The sequence below is a fragment of the Danio aesculapii genome, chromosome 4 (assembly GCF_903798145.1).
Source record: "Danio aesculapii chromosome 4, fDanAes4.1, whole genome shotgun sequence".
Lineage (NCBI taxonomy): Eukaryota > Metazoa > Chordata > Actinopteri > Cypriniformes > Danionidae > Danio > Danio aesculapii.
Window position 1 is genome coordinate 37,357,497 of NC_079438.1, and position 17,167 is coordinate 37,374,663.

General features: G+C 35.2%; 1 protein-coding gene across 2 annotated transcripts in view; it reads left to right on the plus strand.

The window, feature by feature from the left end:
* Positions 1-15,831, plus strand: part of lin7a (lin-7 homolog A (C. elegans)) — a 106,071-nt gene extending 90,240 nt beyond the window's left edge. Inside the window, exons 4-6 of one of the 2 annotated variants that reach the window (XM_056455579.1) lie at positions 824-1,033; positions 3,867-4,082; positions 13,841-15,831. In XM_056455579.1, the coding sequence (XP_056311554.1) occupies positions 824-1,033; positions 3,867-4,082 (426 nt within the window). In that variant the 3' untranslated portion in view covers positions 13,841-15,831. The remainder of the gene's footprint in view (positions 1-823; positions 1,034-3,866; positions 4,083-13,840) is intronic. The other variant, XM_056455578.1, reaches the window with a different exon arrangement.
* Positions 15,832-17,167: the final 1,336 nt, after the last annotated feature.

A 17,167-nucleotide genomic window follows, 5' to 3' on the forward strand; every position in this document is an offset into this window, starting at 1 on the left:
TGTTAACAAGCAGATTGTATACCTAATTGTTGGTTTTAAAAGAAATGTATACCTAATAATACATTTAATGGCTGTAATAATACAATAATGGCTGATGATTTCAAAAAGACTCACTATTAGTCAAGCAAACACACAATCCTTCACCTAAAAATGAATATTTTATCACTCACAGTCATGCTGTTACAAACCCATAGGACATCCGTTCTTCTTTGAAACCCAATTGAAGATAGTTAAAAGGGGTCCTGTTGTTTTTTTTACACTTTTTAAGTGGGAAGTTTGGCAGTTTGAGAATAAAAAAAGATCTGCAGTTGCAGAGCATAAAGTCCAAGCCAAAGGGAGTTATTATGTGCATGAATAAGCACTGTTTTTGAACTCCCTCAAACACCTTAACTGAAGTTCTAAGATGTACTTTTTACAATTTCTCAAATTTGGTTCTTTCCTGCCAAAGGCATGCTAAAGGGGTCTGGTTAAGTTGTGTTAGTAGTGTGTTGGTTTCATGTCCAAGTGACGCTATTACACAGGTATACTAATACGCATGTGATTTATTCCCCAGCTATTTACATCCACAGACAAAACCATTCCTGTGCTTTCGATATATCCTTCTGTGTATTTGACAAATCATGTAAAAGAGAACTTCATCAGTTTAGCATGTAAAATAACTCTTTAAGATCTGTAATTACGAAGCTTTTTTTTTTAGATGTTTCAACTAACAAGACAATTTTGAGTCCTATAGTTTTATCAGGCTTGACAATGTATTGGGCTACCAATTTGTGATGCATATTTCACATTAACTGACATTTCATAATTCTCTGGTTCCCACCAGGCCACAGTGGCAGCATTTGCAGCCAGCGAGGGTCACTCTCACCCGCGGGTGGTGGAGCTCCCCAAGACAGATGAGGGGCTTGGCTTTAACGTGATGGGTGGAAAAGAGCAGAACTCACCAATCTACATCTCCCGCATCATCCCTGGAGGTGTAGCTGAAAGGCACGGTGGTCTTAAAAGAGGCGACCAACTCTTGTCAGTCAATGGAGTGGTGAGTTGTCAGTGATGTTCCTGTTGAGCAGGATCCTTTTTATTTTGTGAGTCTGTAAGTTAAACAAATGCATTTATTTAATATATGAAGGATTTTTACAAACAGACTTTCAATGCTCAGACACAATTTTTACTAATTATGATTTGGTTATGTACCCAGTGGCAAGTAAATGAGCAAGATTCAGTTGAGTGAAACCTAATGGGATGAAATAAAGGAGCAAAAGGCATGAGGGTGCTAATTCAAGATGAATTAAAATTGAATCACCTTTTAAAAAACATGACTATTATCATTTCTATTGCTTTATGAAACCAATTAAAGGAATGGTTCACCCCAAAAAATGAAAATTTCCTCACCATTTCCTCACCTTCAATTAGTTCCGAACGTTCATGAGGTTCTTTTTTCTCACTCACTCACAAATTTTCCTTCATTTTCCTTATTCAATTCTTTATCAGGGGTAAACCAATTACTACTGATTGACAAATTGTTTTCAGCAGCAGTGTGTGAATGGTGTGTGAACGGTTTAGATGCTTTAGATGCTAGGTGTTTGCAGTGCGGCAAAAATTGGCCATTGTGCTTGTACACGTTTGCAGTGCGTTACTGTCGCCCATTTAATCCTTGTTTTTTATGTCAAATCATTTTAATTTAAACACATGTAAACGAATTCGAAATTGTTTACACACACAAATATCTAGGGGTCGTTATTGACAATATGTTGACATGCCAACCTAACATTAAGGCTGTCTAAAAAAAAGTTCAACAAAGACTTTTCTGAGGAAACTTCGATCGTTTCAGGTCTGTACCTCTATGATGACACTGTTTTATAAACAATTTATTGAATCCGTTTTATCTATCTGCATTATAGCTTGGTATGATATTCTGAGTCTGTCAAATAAGAACAGGTTGAGTAGTCTTGTGAAGGTGGCAGGCAAGATCATTTTAACCAAACTGTTCTAAATTTACCGTAATTATGTTTTAAAGAGAGCTCAGGGTATCTTATGCACCCCGGATCACCCGTTGTACTAAAAGAAATTCTTTTATAATGGCGGCTATTAGGTCATTAAATGAGTCCAGCAGGCAGGGAGATGCATGTAAAAAATTATATATTTCATGGTTTCCGCTACATACATTCTTCCATGGCGGGGCGCCACGGCAAAATTCATCCCGCCACAGCTACTTTACAGCTCCTCATTCAAAACATTCAGTCTGGTTTTTTTTTAATAGCGGGTAATAATCGAACAAAATGTAATAAAGCATAAGTGAAATATAACAACGCAAACTTTTCTGTAACCAACCATAGTAGTGCTGTGCGTTTAACCCTTTAAGGTGACATGCTGACTCACTGACTGACTGACATGTGCGTGATGAGGCCAGCAAACACAACGTATAGCCGTTTCACTTTACTTCAGGACGCATTAATACCACTCTGTAGGTCTATTGGAGACGTTCATATATATTCTTAGCAAATCTAATAAATGTTGGAGACATACTCGTTACATAAACACACTTAATCGCACTTCAGCAGCGTTTAATTGAGAGTGCAATGCACACAAGAAGATCTGCGCTTGAGCAGCGTATATTTGAGGGGGCGTGCAAGAAGTTTTGTGCACGAGCAGAGGAAATCGGCGCGCAAGCAAAGAGATTCGCATGCTCGTAGAATATTTGAAATCAGTAGCCACTGAAATCTATAGTAAGAAAAATGTGTAATAAAAGTTAATGGCTACCAACATTCTTTGTATTATCTTCATCTGTGATCAGCAAAAGAAAGGAACTCAAAAAGGTTTGGAACACGCGGAGGGTACATAAATGTTTTATTTTTGGGTGAACTTTACCTTCAATACCACAAAATGTCGCAGAATGTTGGCAGGTGAAATTTGGGAAACAAATGTCAGTGCAACACAAATATGTATTTTTGCCATGAAGTTTTTAAGCTGTCTCTTAAAATGCCTTCACGCTAGATGGCACGCTGGTTTCTTTAATCGATACACAGATAGGTTTGGTCTGAAGTGACATTATTGCAGAAGGTTTCTTACATTGATCTCAGTGGAAAAAAAAAACATTTACAACAACCTACAATGCTGATCACTGTAATAAATCAATTTTTGCTGCTGTTATTATCTCCGATCCATTAGAGACTCAAGTCTTCGAATCTCTCATTTTTTAGGCTAAGCTTGACATTTTAAAATACTAAAATATGACAGAAAGATTACAGCAGGATCTAAAGCTGAAAAGGACACATGTCAAAGGAAATCATCTTTTCATATTTCACCGAAAATGTTTAAAATATGTCAGACTGGAGCCAGATTAAAATGAATCTCACAGCAAAAAAAAAAAAAAACTGTGCTTCAAGAGAGTCTTTCAGGGAAGCCTTTTGAAGCCAGTCTCTTAGCTCTTCTCTGTTGACATTGACGTTTGTTACAATTGTATTGCATGAAGGCATAATTTAAGTTTATATAAACTAATGTCCACTGTTTTCCTGCTGAACAATGACAGAAGACTTCAGAAAAAAGCCATTTGATTTCATTTGCGTCAAAGTCTGTAATAGAAAGCCGTTTTGTGACAGCATTTGAGAAGCGATTTCTCATTAAACCAAACATGTCACGGTTCCTGAGCTAATATGAAATTAATGGCTCTTTTGTGCCAAAACGTAATTGAATGTTCATCACCATGGAGCATTTCTAGTGTGGCTTTGAGCAGACCAAGCTATGAATTTGTATATAATAAAATGCAACAAACTAATGAAGTTGGATCAAGAGACATATTTTCGTTTCGCTCTTTTGAATCAGATAAAATAAACAACCACAGATTTCTGACTACAGCTTTTTTTCCTCCTTAGAGCGTTGAGGGTGAACACCATGAGAAGGCTGTGGAGTTACTGAAAGCAGCCAAGGACAGTGTCAAACTGGTGGTGCGTTACACCCCTAAAGTCCTGGAGGAAATGGAGGCAAGATTCGAGAAACTCCGCACCGCACGCAGACGCCAGCAGCAGCAGATCCTCATGCAACAACAGCAGCAGCAAAACCTGGCTGCCCAGCAAAACCACATGTCGTAGGTGAGGCTTTTCATTGCTTTAAGGGTAACAGGGCGGCAAATGGAGGGGTTATCTGCCCTAGCACACTTTGAGGATGGTGGAGATCCAGGACTGCAAGCCGCCAGTCACCAGTGTCGTTCTAAATACAGACAACTATTGTGTCTGAAACGGTTATGTCATAGTGTGAGAAAATGAATCAATGGAAGCGGTTGGCAAGGAGTGCTGATGACATCACAGACTGAGCTTAATAACCGGGATGTGCTTATCAGGCACTTGTCCAGACATTGAAAGATCTCGCTTAAGGGACTTCCAGAAGAAAATTAAGAACTGTTTAGATGGGAAATCAATCACTGGTTAATTACAAGGGGCTTTTTAAGTCTGTGAATCTTACCAACGGAACAATCTTACGATTATTCTTTGGATTAAAGTGAAAGAAAATGTTGATTTAGTTTACTCACATCTACGTCTTCTGTGGAACACAATAAAATATGTTCTTTATTAAGAAGAAACAACCTACTTTTTTGAAAATGCATATCATGTAAATCGGGTCACATACAACATGTATTATCCACATACAGCTTTAAAACAGTTAAATTTGGAGTCGTATGTTTTTCATGATTTTGTGAAACACAATAAGAAATTTGGCAGAATTTTGAGGTTGCAGTTTTCCAGTCAATAGAAGTAAACATGATGGTAAAAAAAACAACTAATTCAAGGTCCACATATATCAATATCAACACAGGCTCACTGTGAAAACGTACCCCCGTATACATTTCTGGATAGCGCAAATTATGTAGCCAGAGCTATGTATGGCTGCATTTTGTCTTTAAAATGAACGCTACAGGGCAGTATGACACTGCCAACAGCTACTTTTTCTTTTCGCGCTACCAGCTGACCGCTTGACTTCATTTGGACGACTTTTCCACTGTTACCAGTTTGCCCAGTAGCTCGCCATGTATGTTGGCAGACTTGAGATGCTGAGAGGAGTTGATCGTGATGACGGGGTTCAAGTCTGGCAAAGAACGACTCCAGAAAGCAGGTAAAACAAAAACAAAAAAAAATAAATAATAAAATAAACTAGTAAATAATGGGATGAGAATGTGGTAAGATCTGAAACCGTAGTAAAAATTAGGTAAGGGCTTTTCTTTTTCTGGATTGCTTTTGAAAACACTATTGGTTGGGTTTAGGCAAGGGTGTGGGTGGGGGGGATCAGTTGGTTGGTCAGTCAGTCAGTCTGTCAACAGCGGCCTCTGGTGGATTTAAACAAGAACAGCAGGCGCAAATGGAACTCGCAAGAGAAATTTGAGATCTAACAAAAGTGTACACAGCGGCCTCTGGAGGATTTGCAAAAACAAAAACTGAAACATAATGTAGCTTCTGGACGTATTACATGATTTCCAGAAATGTATATAGGGGTACGTATATATAATGAGCCTGGGTTGGCCAATATTTACAAGACAATTCTTCTGGTTATTCTTGTATTGTTTGCTTTTGTTCATGAGGAGCCGCATTTTTACTGCTTGAATATAAGCCAAGCACCACAGGACAGCTCTTATCTTCTCTTCAATAGTTAGGTAAATATTAACTAAGAAAGAAAAAAGCAGGAGCTTCTATGCATTTCATAAAATAACAGGAAGTTCTATACAGTATATAGCCTGTATTGTGAGCATGTCAGAAGTCTAAAATCTCCAATTTGAAGCTTGAAAAATATAAACATGCACAATAATCTAATCACCTTGTTTAGTGTTTACGTAAACACTATGATTGGATTCATAAATTAGAATGATCTAATTTTGATTAGATCAAAAAGTACTTTTGTAAGCTACACTCTCAGAAAAAAAGGTCCACGGTGGGTCAAATAATGTTCCTTGAGGAACAGTTTTGTGCCTTTGTAACAATTGTACCTTATATGGTACAGAAAAGACCTCTTATGGTGTTGTTTTGTACCTTTTATGGTACAACTGAAATGAAGGTACACAATTGTTCTCATATAAAATGTACATAAGTATTGGACAACTACTTTTTTATTACAATATCTATGAAAATAAATATGACTGGAAAGGCAGTGATTTTATGAATAATTTCCATATTAAAACAAGAATCATCATTTTACTGTATGTTTAAAGAAACTCAAACACGAATTATTAAGTTTTATAATACAATAATACAAAACAACTGGTAAAACATAAAACTACTGTAAACTAAACATTTAAGGCATTTTAAATAAATGTTAGGTAAGCATTTGTGACACTGTTAAAGTGTACAATATTGGATCTGCTGGTTTTAAAACCAAAGGTACAATTTGGTTTCCCATGGTACAAATCATGTCCTTAAAAGTACAAATTGCAATGGTACAATTTTGTTTCTTTGTCTTAAGGTACAATTCTGTTCCATAAAAAGGTACTGCCCCAGTGACAAGGGTTTGTACCTTGTTTGGTAAAACATTGTACCATTTTTTCTGAGAGTGTACTAACATCAAATTTTGGACATTTTAATGAGATTCAATATATTTTTTTAAATGTTAATAAATAAAAATAATTTAAATGTATGTGCTGATTTTTTTTCTTTGCCATGATGACAGCACATATTTTACAAGATACTATACTCAGCTTAAAGTGCAATTTTAAAACTGAACTAATTAGGCAAGTTGATTAGTTAATTGGGCAAGTTGGATTAATTAGGCAAGTCACTGGACAACAGTTCTGTAGCCTGTAGAAATGTCCTTGCTCTGTTAAACATCACTTGGGAAACATTTGAAAAATAATGACAATTTCAGAGGAGGGCTAATAATTGAGCCTTTAACTATATTAAGCATTAAACGGTGCAGAATGTACATTTGACAACCAGTTGTTGAACCAGGTATTGCACTCCTGGTTTTAAACACATGCAAGCAACATAAAAGCAACAGCACGCGATATTAAAATGACTTTTTGTCCTAACCAACACCTGATGTTTATATTTTAGAAACGGTTTCTATTTCTTGCAGCTGAACAACAGAAAACTGACAATGATCACCTCAGGTACACCTCATGTGCTTTATTTAGTGTTAAATACTAATAATGTGTGTTTGATGCCCCTTTACTAGACATGTATTGCCATACTACTGTAAGCAGCAGTAGTATAATAAAAAATATAAAATAAAACTGTAGAAATTAAACTTTAGAACTGTGACTCTGTGAATGCAAACAGCATTTACATTTAATAATGTTAAAGAGGTTTAATATGTGTTATTTAGATTGTAAACCTTACCATTTCGTTGGAGTGCAGTAAGTGTATATATTCTGAGCTTCTGAATGGCTGTATTCAAATTTCTGCCAAGTTTCGTCTGGTGCAAACAGCCAAATTGCTTATCACTGCAAATCTCGTCACGTAGTATGTTGTTAAATATCTGGAAGCACATTATAATATTTTTGTGCTTTAGAAGAGTCAAAAACTTACATACAGCATCCTTATTAAAAACCCATTCATTTCTTTGTGTATTAAATATGCTTTTTGTGAAACACTGTGACGCTGTGTTTCTGTTAGGAGATAATAACTGATATGTCATTTTCAGATTTAACTTGACATGACTTATTAGCTTCTGAAACGGTTCCTCCCTTTTATATTAAAAAGAGAAAGTGTGTCATCCTTTATCATTTCCATTATCACTGTTCTGAAATAACAGCACTCTCATTTCCTCAAGACGTCTTTCGTCTTTGCAAATGCAATACAATAAGAGTCAATTCTATTAGTCAGACTTTTCCTGACAGACCACAGCACATCTCCTCGTATTAATGACACTCAGCCCATCTCTCGCCTCATTGCCTCCTCAGACCACAGTTAGCTCTCAGCCGCAGTACAGTTGGCAGCATTGTATCCTCACCACAAAAACCATCCAAGCCTAAAATGAAGTTATAAGCAGTGGCGAATCACTTCTCACAGTGGCACCGGCTACCGTACACTTATCACCAAAGGGCTATTGGAATTCCTAGCACATCTCTTGTTGTGGCTAAATCCTTAGCTGTAAAAATCATATGTGCTTCTGAGCTGCTGAGTATTTTTGGGATGTTTTGTCTGGGCGAGAGGATCATGGGAAGAGAGCTGAGCCCAGATCATCCCCATCAAGTCTGGCATACGGACTAAACAGCAAAGCCACAGTGACCAGAGAACACTTGGCCAATACTAAACTTCTCGACACATGAACATGCATCTGAAAAACAAATAAGATCAGGAACGATATTAAAGAACCACTAATTTTTTGGCTACTCCCCTAGAGTTACACAGTTGCCAATCGATGTGTCTGGCGGGAGCTTAGTTTAGCATAATTTATTAAATTGGATTAGACCATTAGCATCTCGTTTTGATCATTTTTCTATTTAAAGCTTGACACTTGACTATGTTCTAGGCTGATACGGCTAAAAACTATACTTTCATTCTGGCTTAATAATAAAGGAACTTTGCTGCCGTACCATGGCTTCATCAGGTGCAATGAAATTACACGGGATGCTTCAATGATTTATGCTAAACTAACGCCCAATCCCAATTTTATTTTTGTACCGCTTTCTTTTCCTCTTCCTCACGTCCCTTGAAACAGAGTGTGAAGGGCAAGGGCTTAAAAATTGACCCCTAAGAAATGGGACACCACTACAACACCTTATATGAGATCAGATGATCGCGACTGCTGTAGTTATTCCAGTTGTGTTTTTTTTTTTAAATAAAAAGTCATATAAAAAGCTCATTCCCATTTAAGTGTCATAAAGTGTCAGAATATTGTGGGACTACTATACAGGAGTTATTATTATGGATTATAGAATTTAGCTTTATATTAGTGTGTTTTTTTTCAAAGCATGATGGTAAAACATGAACGCTGTTATGACTGTATTAAAACATATGCTTGTTTGTTATAAAAACTCATAGTAATGACAAAAATCACTAATTTGTGCATCTGCTGACTTCCATGTGCAGCCATGCTGCCGTTGTAGATAGTGTTTTCTCTGAAAATTTCGTACCCCTTGGTTTCGAGTGTGGTCCTGAAAAATCTCAGTTTCAAGGGCTATCTAACCTTTCCCCTTAGCCCTACGCCTTCAAGCTAAAGAGAATTGTGACACCCCTACCCCTTCACGTCAATTTACAAAATGATGGTAGGGTAAGGGGAGGGGCTAAGGGGTAGAATTGGGATTGGGCCTAAGTTAAACATGCTCTCATCAGACCCGGGGATCAGCTGGAAGAATTCTAAATGGTAAAACTTAACTGTTTATATCTTATATCTACATTTCCAAAATAGAGTGTTCCATTTAAAAACAAATCAACAAACAAAATATTATCTTACCACTAAGAGTTTTCCTTATTAGCAGTAAAGGTTTTAGCTAAGATTTTTCTTATAGTGTACTCACAAAACTGCTGAGGCAAACTTATACTATGTTAAGGAATAGAGTGAGAGAGAATAAATGGGGTTATATGCTACTCTGCGCATATGACAGGTGGAATTAACACACATCGGACACGCACATTCTCATGTTATTTAACATTAAACTATTTAGATAGCGTTCTATGGAGTGGCAGAAATATGAACAGTGTCCTGAGTAGTCTCTGGGTGCCGAAGACAGCCGCCGACTTGCAGCGCCGGTGTGCATACTCTGATAAAACACATAGGGCTGCGTGGTGCATCCGGTGTGCGACCTTATAAAGATAAAGAATGAGGGCAGGGTCAACCTCCTTGTTATGGATAATGTCAGCACGCTTAATAATCATGCACAATGTGGTTGGCTGATGGCAAGGAGTCTCTGTCCGATTTATTCAAAGAAATATTATCGAGTAGGGTTGCACGATATTGGAGGAATCTGACATTGCGATTTTTTTTTCTCTGCAATATATTTTGCAATTAAAAATACAATTTCACCATATGACTTAAATAGCTCTATTTGGGTGGTCATTCATTTAAATTGATTGGGGTGATTTTGTAGGGGAGTGAAATATATTGTTTTGTAAATTATTTTATGCATATAATAATCAAACTAGAGTCATGAACACAATGAAGAAAATATTCAAGTAAAATAAACAGCTTTATGGTTTTATGGGGAGAGTCTAACAGTGTTCAGATACAGAAATTGAATAATTAAATTGCTCTGATTGCATGGTATTCATTATATAAATAATTTTGTCAAAATAATCTTTAATTTTTTTCACTTTAATTTAAAAATTAATTAAACTTTTTTTATCCTCTATCAAAATGATTTAAACTCTCATAAAATGCTTACATAGTCAGTCACAGGTCTTAAAAACACATGGAGATGATACACTTTCACTCTATTATGGTTCAGTTCTGCAGTGTATTATGACCTGTTGTTTCTGGTCATCTATGATCCCAACTCGACATTGCAAATCTCGCAATGTGACTATTGCGGATACACACATTGCAATATCAATGCTCAAACGATATATTGTGCATTGTAGAGTGCATTATTATGTTGCTTAATTCAAATTAAAAAAAAATCACATTTTTTAAATGCAGGTTAAGTGTCATTAATTAAGCAAGTATACGTTCAGCTAATAACTTCTTACATATGTGCTTCTCGTAAACATTTAGTGGACATGACCCAGCGATTAAGCTTTTAATTTGTGTTCCCCGACAGATTATGATTCGGATTCAGTGACTTACACTGTAGAAATATCAGTTAATTAAGAGGTTCCCTATTTTATGATTCACAGCTTTTTATTAGCATTTTTGTAGTTTAAAACAATATATTGTACAGACCATTTCAATGTGGTCTTGTCATTGACCCATAAACATTTGCTGCTTGTTATCAAAGCATTATTTATCAATATGTGTCTCTTTTTGGATTCTCGGAAGCTATAGTAATTAAAAATGTTAAACAGGAAATACGTTGGAACCATTGTTTTTGTTTACATCCCCCAAAATGGTCTATAAGAAACAATAGAGATCCATAAAAGTCCATAAAACAACAGAAAAAGTACTGGCAGTTTATTACCAAGGTTGTAATCCAGCAGGTACAGGACGTCAATGTGATGTCAGATTGACGTTGTACCGAATGTCGTGAGATGTTGCCGTTTTTTTGGAGATGAAAATTGGGTTGAAGTCAGACCAACATCAGTGTCCAACTTCAAACAGACATTGTCTCTTTCCAACTCAACCTAAAAACAATAAAATATCAACATCTAAAAATGTTACAGCTTGACATTGTGTGGACGTTACCACTATGATGTCTATAAGACGTTGGATTTTGGTTACCATACCTAAATGTCAGTATTTGACGTCAATATTACGTTGGATTTGGTCACTTTCCAATACAACCTATAATTAACAAAATATCATCAACATAATTTCACGTTGTTATTAGATGTCAAAATAACATTGTCCTTAGACACTGGTGACCTAAATCTAACCTAATATTAATGTCTTATGATGTTGTGTGTCTGCTGGGAATTTACAATACCAACCCTGGCAATATATCGCTTCAAACTATTAAAAGTAATTTTTCTAACTTTTTAACATCAACAGTTGTTGAAGAAAAGATCAAGATCTCATAATGCAATTCAAAAGCGCCAATAAATGAAAATTTACAAAAATACGAAAAACTGAATGTCTTACGTTTATTTTTTGTTATCAAAAACATAATGTGTAATTGTTGTTGTGTATTGACATGAGTCCTAAATGTAGGACTGATTTATTATTTTTCAGAATGTTTTTTCTTTCACACGTTTTTCCTCACCACTGAAGGACTTTTTTTGGCGGATGTTGAATTTTTTCCTTTTTATGCCGTCATTAAAAAAAAGCCTGTGCCTGATTGCCTCAGTTTAGCGAACGAGTCAGTGCATAAGAATAAAAGTAAAAATGAAGAAAGTGAACAAAGGACTCAAGATGACATATAGAAGAATGTTCTATTTGTGTCATTTTACTTCAGCATTTTAATGAGTGAGTTTATTCACAACATGAGCTGTCTGGAGTGAACAAAGATCAACAACATTATTCATGTTCAAAATGTGGACAAGTGTTGGGTTGTTTATAGTTTTGTATATACTTTATGTAGCTGTAGTCTTGATTTATTTTATGAATGATGAATATATAAATGTTAAATAAATAAATAAAGTTTCACAAATACATAAACTTGCAAGTTGCAATTAACACCAAGAGACAAAGTGTATAGATCAGGGAGCTGCCATGCATGGGTTACAAAATAACATAAACCTACAAATTCCTAAAATACATCACACACACGCACACGCACTCACACTCACGCTCACACACACACACAAATAACAATAATTTTACCTCATGACATTTCAATTGAAGCAGTTAAGTTTATGAAATACCTGATGACACCATGCGATCCCAAAAATCGGACAATGATAAACGAGACTGTACAACCTAGCCTATTGATATAAATAGACAACAAAGAAAACATTTAAATTAAGCTGTGTTGTTTACAACATGCACTCATTCAAGGCTGGTACGTGTATAACGTTTATTTAATAAGTTAAAAGCTTAATCGTTGGGGCATGTCCACTAGATGTTTACGAGAAGCACATATGTAAGAAATTATTAGCTGAACGTATACTTGCTTAATTTGTGACACTAATTAGTGAGGCACCTGATTTGACGGATTTCTCGAATGTGAGTTGGTCTAGTTTAAATTACATATATGATTGTTCAACAGATGTAGTTTGTTCATTTATGGATGTTGTAGTAAACTTGAAGCAGAGCAAGTTGTTTTACCTGATAACAGTTTCTCCTCAGACGCAGTGCTGTAATGGCGGGTTATTTGCGCGCGACCACAAGATAGCGCTATTTTATCAGTGAATCGTACTCTACTAAACCGATACCCGATTATCAAATAAATTCTTGAAAAACAGGAAAGATGTTAGTAAAACTGATTATCGGTCAATCTTTGTTTTATACCGTCTACAAAAGTACCAATTCATAATAAGTAAGGGAAAGCGGGGACGAAAGTAACAAAGCGATTTGCTCGACACCCTGACATATGCTTTCCTGGCTATAACAGCACATTTAGCATTTACCTTATTTTTTACTTCCACATTAGAGTTTGCAGTGTTTGGATTCAGTTGTTTAAAAAAAATTCATGCATATTGCCAATAATAATAAAAAAGTATTCAAAAAACGTCGAAAATGTTCACATTTTGCATTGTTGGGTTGCTTTTGAAAGATTTGATGCTGAAATTTAAATGAAAATCCAGTTTATCACATATTATATATATATATAATTTTTTTTTTTTTTTGCTAAAATAAAGGACAAAATATGTTTGCAGTTAACATTACCAAGGTCATAGATATATTTAAAATAATCAAATTCAAGCCAGTAAATCTAGCAAATAAAGTTGTTTTTTGACCCACCCATGTTTAACTCTCGTTCCTACTGATGTGGTCGAAAGTAAAAATGTGCAACTTTGTTTAAAGTGAAGTTACATTGGAGTTGTTCTACAGTGATAAAAAGTAACACCCAATTTTGATAGACCACTTTTGTTAGTTAGTAACCACAGCAAAAATATATCTCTGCTAAAAACATTTATCTTTTAAAATTAGGCTTTTTTTTAGGTTTTTCTCACAGTGAGGCACAAACCATTACGAAAATAACCATGGTAATTACAAACATAAGTTACACTATAAATGTACAGTATGTAGACCTATTGCAGTTTTGCGAAACAATAATACACATAAAAGCATACGATTAACACATTGTTTATATATAGTCTACCATTCCAGCACTAATTTTGATTGCCCCTTTGAACTTGTCTCTCAGCTTTTGTTGTTTGGTTTTTCACAGGCTGTTCCAAAAGAAGAAAAAAGTAGAGGACACTGGGTGAGACTTGCTGAATCTCACAGTCGTGATGTAAGGAGGTCTGCGAGATCTCGGAAGAGGTTCCTTACTGTTCTCCAGTGAAGACTATCCTCTTTCAGTCAACTACCTACAACTCAAAAAGACTGAAAACTCCATGATCTGTGTTCCAAATTGGTGCTTGGAAAAATGTTCATGACAGCATAGAGGAAGGCTACCACTGACTACATGGTTTTGCATCTGCTTGTTCATATTTCAATTGTCTGAAACCAATCGCAAGTTGTGACCCTCTTAAAAAGTCCCTCTTGTAGTTTTGTGATAATGTGTTTACTCAACATGTATTTCTAAAGCATTCAGAATTTTGTTTCATGATCCTTTTTGTTGCCACAGCGTTGTACAATAACCTTTCGAATGGTTCTTTTGGTGCTGGTGTCTCTGTGAATAGAAACCGCTTTTTATGTCAGCCATCCTTAAATGGATAACTGAGGTATTTTATACCATATTGTAGCAAGGGATATTTTGTAAAGAAAGTAGATTTAGCAATAACACTTGTTTGTCACATTCTGCTGTAAAATTATGAGTAAAAGGTCAACTTTAAGTGTGTAAAATTAATATTACGAGGGTAAAATTACTGCAAAACTGTATCTTATGCACCATGTGACATAAGTCAGAGTAAACCATAAACATCATTTGCACAGAATGTTCTTACGAGATCACTGTATCACAGTGCCATTGACAGAGATTATCTTGTACATTTGGCTTATTGTATGGCAGACATGCTTTAAAAGTAAAGTGTGTATTTTTTGTGCCATGAAACAAAAATGTTGACTGTTTTCGGACAGGTTTTCAGAACACTTTGCCATTTCTACCATTGGTTTGCAAATATTTTGTCAATCTAATTATGAAAAATTAACAGGTATATATGAAAACATTGCAGTTTGTCTGCATATCCAACTAGAAGCATTTGAGATGAACCAACGACAGAAACAGAGAGACCTCTGAAAACAATACTTATTTTCACAATTTTGTTTCTCAAAACAAGCGGTGCAGAAATTGCGCACTTTACCTTAAACAGATCATTTATTCATGAAAGCTGTACAGTTTTGATGAGGTTTTACGGTTGTTATGTCACTACTGAAGTTAAAGTGTAATGTAGAAATATTCTATTTAAGTTCAGATATTTATAGTAGATATTATGAAATTAATTACTATGAGGACGAACAGAATGTCAAACACAGATACATGATATCTACATATAGAGTTGAATCATAACATAGTATTTTATTTTAATAATAAGTTTATTATCTCAAGAGTTTGGAAAGATTATTAAATGTGCTTCTCTGTATTATGTTAGTTTTTCTCAAAACAGACCACTTTATTAACTAAAAAAATAACATTGTCCTGTTTTGACAATCAAATTAAAAAGCAAGCATTACATAGCGCATTTTATTTAATAAAACTACATCTTTGCACATTTCAGAGCTTCATTCCCTCAACAAAAGCTGGCCAAATGTCTATCCATTACAGTGCTGTAGCCGTACTGTTAGTTCAAGTTTAATAGAAGCAAAACTGTAAATCAGCAAGTAGTCGATGACCACCACCAGTAATCAAAGGTAATATTGTATCGGTGTTAATGTAATTTGGTTTGATGGTTTTCCTGACGTAGGACTTTGGTAGATACCTAAATTAGCTCCTTTGTTGGTTGTTTTTTGAGTAATCTCAGACTGTAGGTGACATGTAAACGTGTCATCCTAATACGTAGGCAAAATCACACCAAGCTGTGAAGGTGATTTGTTCCTTGATTGTCAATCAGTTCATTTGAATGGATTCTCTTCCCTTTTATATGTTTACTTACAGACTTTCTTATTAATGACTTGCATTTTTGAGGCTGGACAAGCTGATCTTATTATACAGCGAAAAAATACCAAGTGATATGCAATTGTTATACATATTATATTTGTACAAATAAATATGTGTGCGTGTGTGCAATGCTTCGTCTGTTGATTTCTTGACTACCCAAAAATCCAGCCTGATCTTTCAAGTAATTTTTAAAAAATGGATGCACACTAAAGCCTGCCCTGTCATTGAAGGACGAGAAAAGTGTACTATAATGTACGTATGAGATCATGCAAACCCATAATAGCAAGCCGATATAGTGTAACTTACATTTCAGACACCCCATACTTTCTTGTTCTACAGCAAAATCTGTTCCACTGTGTGTATTTCCTGAAATAATCAGTGCATTAACAAAACAGAGTGAATAATTCAATGACTTGCTCAATACTCAGAAAAGCCAATAGTCAACACCTGCTTGTGCACTGATGCAACCTGCAGAAACAGTTACTAAATATTCCACTGTGCAGACTAGCTTTGTGCATCACACCAGAACGTTTTGCATCACTGCTCACATTTTCTTCAGTATACGAGTCTTAAGTCAAGTCTTCCTTGTTTTGTGAGTGAAAAAGACAAGAGGGTTTTATCCAAAGACACAGCCTTTGATGTGTTTAATAAAGGTTGAAGACACTACCTAGTGCTGTGAAAGTCTTTTCCACTATCAGGCATCAAATGGGTGGATAAATAGCACAATTGCTCTTGTCATATTGCTTCAGACAAACATTACAAAGAGGCTAATGCAGAAACTCAATGGTTGTTTGCAGGAAAGATGCTTTTAATGCTTATGCATTTTTAGCTTCAGTCTTAAAAATAACTCTCAGTGAACTAAGGTTAAATGCATCATTTAAAAAAATAATAAATGTGAACACATCTTTAATCTTAATTAGGCAGTGTCAGAAAAGAGGCCTACAAAAATCAATGTAGCTAAAGCGCATGGCAAGCCATTTTATTATTTATTTTCATACTCTTATTATCTTTTCCATTATTATATTATAATATTATTTATTATTCCATTCCTTTCACTTATTCATTAGCTAGCTCTTATTTTTTATGTACACTCGTACACATTTTAATCAAAACTAGTTCTTTATTTATTCGATAATTCTAGTTACTTATTTTTTAGATTTAATATTATTATTACAGGGCTCTCTGTAATACTTGATTCTGCTTGGTCATACACAACATTCCAAAGTATCCCAGGTCGCCAAAAAGTTGTAGCTCTTAATTGTGGCCTTGTTGCGGTTGTTGTTTATAAATGTATGAATTTAATAAATACTTTAATTAATATGAGTTCAGAAATTATTAAATTTCAGAACTCTGCTTTGTGTATAACAGTCTTGTAAAAAGTGGGACATTTTTTTCACCTAATTAAGTCCTTCAATCGTATACAGCTTGTTGGGCTTTATTCTGTGTAAATAATAA